The 5763-nt window shown below is 49.0% G+C and overlaps 1 protein-coding gene across 1 annotated transcript in view; it reads left to right on the top strand.

Moving 5' to 3' along the window:
• LOC107122458 (cytochrome P450 2F3-like) overlaps positions 1–5763 on the top strand; it is a 20083-nt gene that overhangs the window by 7710 nt on the left and 6610 nt on the right. The window contains exons 3-4 of the mRNA XM_015425567.1: positions 1317–1466; positions 5189–5349. Coding sequence (XP_015281053.1) covers positions 1317–1466; positions 5189–5349 — 311 coding nt within the window. The remainder of the gene's footprint in view (positions 1–1316; positions 1467–5188; positions 5350–5763) is intronic.

The following is a 5763-nucleotide window of genomic DNA, read 5'->3' as shown; positions in this document are numbered from 1 at the left end:
CCCGGCCCCCCGGTCCAAAACAGTCCAGTGGCACCTTTAAGACCAAGTTTTGTTCAGGTACAAGCTCTCCCTCCTCAGCGAGGACAGATCTGCACGTTCCCCCCCACACACACACAATAGCTAGCAATCCAAAACAGTCCAGTGGAGCCTGAGCAGAGGGTGTTGCCTTCTGACACACGTCCGGTGATGGGAAAGAAGAGAGTTTAAAATAGATAGGGCATGGTTTCCTGTCCTGAAAAACACAGAATGTTCTACATCTTACAACAGCAGTACCGATAAAATTAGAATTCCAACAGCCAATCCCTATGCAAAAGAACCTTCTCAGGAAAGCTCCTCCATTAGCATGTTCATAGCCTGGGGAACTCCGACAAGATAATGACTCAGCCCTACCCCACCTTCCTGAGTAGATATCAATTACCTGCCTACCATTTTCCTTCTTCTCGCCTTGACACAGAGAGTACTCCATCTTTCTATGTTATACCTCTGAGGATGCCAGTCACAGCTGCTGGCGAAACGTCAGGTCCTACCATGCCAAGACCACAGCCGCACAACCCGGAACATCTAGAGCAACTCATATTTTTGTTAAATTATTTTTTATCACCAATTTTTTTTCTACAGACGAAACCAGACCAAACCAAAAATAGACAGAGCAATAGCTCCATATAGGGGACAGCAAGATCTCTCCAGAATCATAAAAACAAACACAAGATAAATTAGAAATATATTATGGTAGAACTTCCTTGCTCCTCGCAAGACCACAGCCGCACAACCCGGAAAATCTAGAGCAACTCATCTTTTTGTTACATTATTTTTTATCACCAATTTTTTTTCTACCGACGAAACCAGACCAAACCAAAAATAGACAGAGCAATAGCTCCATATAGGGGACAGCATCATATCTCCAGAATCATAAAAACAAACACAAGATAAATTAGAAACATGTTGTGGTAGTTGTAAAGCAGATATGTACAAACCATCAATATTTCAAACCAGCTTACAATGCCATTCCCAGAAAGACATAAGTACTCAGTGCTCATATACATCAGGCAAGTCAAAAGTAAATAAGATCATGATAAAATTTGGATTTTAATTAGATAAGAAATTATTGGGAACCAAGAGCGTTCTACCTTCTGAGTCTCCCCTTGAACCCCCTACAGAGGCGTATTGGGGGCTCCCGTACTCCACTGCACTCCCTGGGGGGGGGGGGTGCAGGCAAGGGACTTGAGCCGGGTTCCCAGCTTACAGTGTCTTTAACGGTGAAAGTTCTTGGCTGCTGGCCACGGCAGACCTTTGACCTCGCCTCGCTCTCTCCTCAGGGATCGTCTACGGCACGGGGGAGTGCTGGCGGCAGCTGCGCCGCTTCGCCATCACCACCTTCAAGAACTTCGGGATGGGGAAGCGGTCCATCGAGGAGCGGATCAAGGAGGAGGCCCAGTTCCTGATGGAGGAGCTCCGCAAGACCCAAGGTTGGCCTCGCAGGCTCGGGGGGGGAGGATTTATGCCACCCAACTGTCCCAACAGACCGAGCACTTCTGCCCAGGGTGTCTGCGGAATGGCCCTCCTGGGTGGGGCTGCTGCTGCCTCTTTGGGTTGGTCCCGAGCAGTGTTCCCTCTAAGCTGAGTTAGTGTGAGCCAGCTCACAGTCCTTTAGCCTCCGCTGCACACATTTTGGTCTTCGCTCAGGAAGGACGGGTCTCCAGAGCAAAAAAATTGATGCACTAGCCAAATCGCTCGCTCATAACTTTCATGCCAGGAGCTCACAAAGTAGAATTTTTGCTCACAGGACTCCACAGCTTAGACCAGGGGTGTCAAACAGGCAGCCCGGGGGCCGGATCAGGCCCCCAGAGGGCTTCTATCAGGCCTGCAGTGGAACCAGCTGTCTTCTGCTGCTGCTTCCAGTTCTGCTGCTGCTGCTGCGTCATCGTAGGTTTGCAGCTTACAGATACACACCCCTGAACAGCATACTCAAGACTGCAAAGGCACAGACATTTTGATGCAGTAATCCAGAGCAAGAGGTGTCAGTTATCAGACACTGTTCAATAAACAAAATATTGCAAGAGTGCTAATGTTTTAAGCATGTTTTTATTTTAAGTAAAAAAACACACCACCCTTTGTGTTTGTGTGTTTGCGTCCTTTATAAAGTTTATATCTCCGCTTCCTGGCATTACATTTTATGGCACACACGTGGCCCCGCCCGACGAGGTCTCATTTATGTCAGATCCGGCCCTCGTAACAAATGAGTTCGACACCCCTGTCTTAGAGGGAGAACTGGTCCTGAACTGTCTCCATATAGGAGGAGATCAGCAAGCACTGACAAGGCTCACTCGCTAAATTCGAAGCTGCTGGTGAAGGCACAGAAGCCAGGCCGGGACACCAGGCGGCTGCTGCAAAGGCTGAGTCAGGCAGGAAGGAGGGCTCCCCTTTCCAGCCAGGGACACACACACCCCTCAGGTGCTCGCTTGGGGAAGCACAAGGAGCTGCTTTGCAGACACCGATTCCCAGGCATCAGCTGCACAGAAGGGGCCTTGCAGCTCCTTCTAGGTTTGAGCTCTGGGTTAGGAAAGACCTGGAGATTTTTTTGGAGGGAGGGTGGAGCCTGGGGAGGGCGGGGCTTGGGGAGGGGAGGGGCCCCAGCAGGGTAGAATGCCACAGAGTCCACCCTCCCAAGCAGCCATTTTCTCCGGGGAAGCTGATCTTGGTCATCTGGAGATCAACTGTAATAGTGGAAGATCTCCCGGTGCTACCTGGAGGTTGGCAACCAATTTTGAGCTGCTGTTTAGAAAAGCTCTTGCTACGTTGCTGCAGGACTTGGCTGCACAGCCCCGGGGAGGGGGGGCACGCGTGTACCCCTTGCTTGCTTGAGATGACAAACTGCCCTGAATGGCTAGTGGCTGAGCCCTGCCAATACCTCCAATATATAGGAGGTAATGGCCCTGCACATGGGCTGGAGTCCAAACACGCCAACGGGCTCCAAAGGCCAAGCCCGTGCATCGCTATGGCAACCTTCAGAGGTCCTGCGGCGGGTGCCCTGCTGGGGGTGCCCTGGAGAACTGAGATTAGGCAAGTAGCAATCCAGGGGAGTGCCTTCTCAGTCAAGGCACCAAAGCTCTGGGATAGGGATGGGCACGAACTGGGGAAATGCGGTTTGTGATGGTTTGTGGTAGGCCTGCCTTGCGAACCACAAACCGTCACGAACTTTTTAATATATATATAATTTAATTTTTTAATTATTTTTAACTTACAAACTTCAATATATAACAGGTTAACAACAATCAAAAGAGAATATTGCAAATAGGAAATATAAAACAACTGTGTAACAAATAAATTGCATGGCTGAATAGTACTTTGGTCAATGGTTTTCTCACAGGAATCGTATATAGTTTAAAAATGAAGTAGGTTCTTAAAGTGTTCATTTCTCGGAATGATTTCTCCTTCAGCAAGGTACTGAACTACTGGGAACCAAATTGCTTGGAATTTTTTTGTATTGTCTTGGGATTGTTGCTACGTTATTTTTCAATAAATAAAATGTTCCCATAATTTGTTTTGCCAGTCAGATATGTCTGGGGTGGCTTTTCCTTCCCACTTCTGTGCAATAGTTATTCTAGCTATAGCTAGTAGCGTCACGAACTTTTGAGGGCTAAACGAACCCAGTTTGGTTTGTGAGATTTGTGATGCAGTAGAGGGGCCCCCCCCCGAGCATTCTAGAGACACCAAACTCAGAAGAGATCTCCAACTGACTCTCCTCTACCTGCCCTCCAAGTTTGGTGAGGCCTAGATTTACAGGGTCCGAGTTACAGCCCCCCAAAGAAGGTGCCCCTACCCTCCATTGTTTCCAATGGAGGGGGGGAAACAGTGAAAAAAGCAAGGGCAAGGAGTGTATAGAATGGATCCTGTGCAAGGTGGAGCCACCAAATTCATGGGGGATCTCTGGCTGACCCTCCTCTACCTGCCCTCCAAGTTTGGTGAGGTCTATTTTTCCGAGTTACAGCCCCCCAAAGAAGGTGCCCCTACCCTCCATTGTTTCCATTGTAGAAACTGAAGGGGGGGAGCGGTTTTGCAAGCCTAGCAGAACCAGTGCCACTGTGGCACTGCAAACCCTACAGGACTAAAGTCACACCAGAGAATCTCTGCAGTAGAGACTGAAGGTGGGGGGCATTTTTACATGCCCAGCAGTACCAGTGCAATCAAAGAGTGCCCAGCAGAATCCAGTGCCATTGTCGTAATTGCAGCTCAACATGACTGAGGTCTAGCTCAGAATCACACTCCAAGCAAGGAGGAGGTACAAGCCCAGCACAACTAGTTCAGTGTACAGAATGCCCAGCAGAACCCAGTATCACTGTAGGAATGCAAGCTTAAAAGGACTAATCTCAAAGCACAGTGTCACAAGAAATCCAAGGAAGGGGGAAGTTGCAAGCCCAGCACAACCAGTCGCAATGTGCAGAGTGGTCAGCAGGACCCAGTGCCACTGGCATTGTGGAGGGCTGCTCTCAAAGCACAGAGTCAAAACAAATCAAAGTGGGAGGGGCAGATTTTGCAAGCTCTGTGCAAGAAAATGGGAAGAGAAAACAAAGGAAGGCTGGCAAAGTGGGGGGGGAACCCTCTTGAAACTGACAAGACTAGTTTGAAACTGACCCCCCCCCCATTGCTTCGAAGTTTGGTAAATATTTAGAATGAGAGGAGATAGTGTGTCTGGAAGCGTATCCGTTCTCGAACTGACACGAACCTCCATGAACAGCTTGAAAGTTCATGGAAAATTTGTGCTGGTTCACCTGCTACAAATTTCACTTCACGAACCACCAATTGCCCAAAGTTCATCACGAACTTTTGTTCGTAAGCTGCTTCATGCCCATCCCTGCTCTGGAACTCTCTCCCCAGGGAGACCCGCCTGTCCCCCATCTTTTGACAGTGGGCGTTTCGTTTCGCATTCCCTCAACAATCCCTGTAGAATGTTTTAATTGCTGTTTTATATTTTGAAATCCTCTGTTTTTTAATTGTTTTAACGATGCGTGTTTCGACAGGGCTTGATTTTTAATGGTTTTAAAATGAGATCTTTATCATGTTATGTTTTAAATCATTAGCTGCCTTGTCAGGGCGGAAAGGCGGGATACAAATTTTGTAATTATATGAATAATCCCTGCCTGATTATCGTCTCTCCCCCCCTCCTCGCTGCCTCTTGGTGTGTTGACAGGCAAGCCCTTTGACCCCACCTTCTTCCTGAGCTGTGCCGGCTCCAACATCATCAGCACCCTGGTTTTCGGAAGCCGCTTCGAATACACGGACAAGAAATTCCTCATGTTGATGGACCTCATCAACACCAACTGGAAGCTCATGAGCTCCACCTGGGGACAAGTGAGTCCGAGGCTGGGAGGGGGGGGACGCGGGGCTCCCACCTCCTGGGGTGTCTCTCTAGAAGAACTGCAAAGGAGGGGAACACAGACTCTGCCAGTTTGGCATAGTGGTTAGGTGCGCAGACTCTAGTCTGGGAGAACCGGGTTTGATTCCCCACTCCTCCACTTGCACCTGCTGGATGACCTTGGGCAAGCCATAGTTCTGACAAGAGCTATTCTTGAAAAAGAGCAGTTCCTGTCCAAGCTCTCTCAGCCCCACCGACCTCACAGGGGGTCTGTTGTGGGGAGGGGAAGGGAAAGGAGTTTGTGAGCCACTCTGAGACTCCTTTGGGTAGTGAAGGGCGAGGTAGAAATCCAATCTCTTCTTCTTCTTCTTTCCTTCCTGCAGTGTTGGGCATTCAGCAGAATGGTGCGG

This window comes from Gekko japonicus, unplaced genomic scaffold (assembly GCF_001447785.1).
Source record: "Gekko japonicus isolate JY-2015 unplaced genomic scaffold, Gekko_japonicus_V1.1 scaffold4965, whole genome shotgun sequence".
NCBI classification, from domain to species: domain Eukaryota; kingdom Metazoa; phylum Chordata; class Lepidosauria; order Squamata; family Gekkonidae; genus Gekko; species Gekko japonicus.
This window is presented reverse-complemented; position numbering and strand designations above follow the sequence as displayed.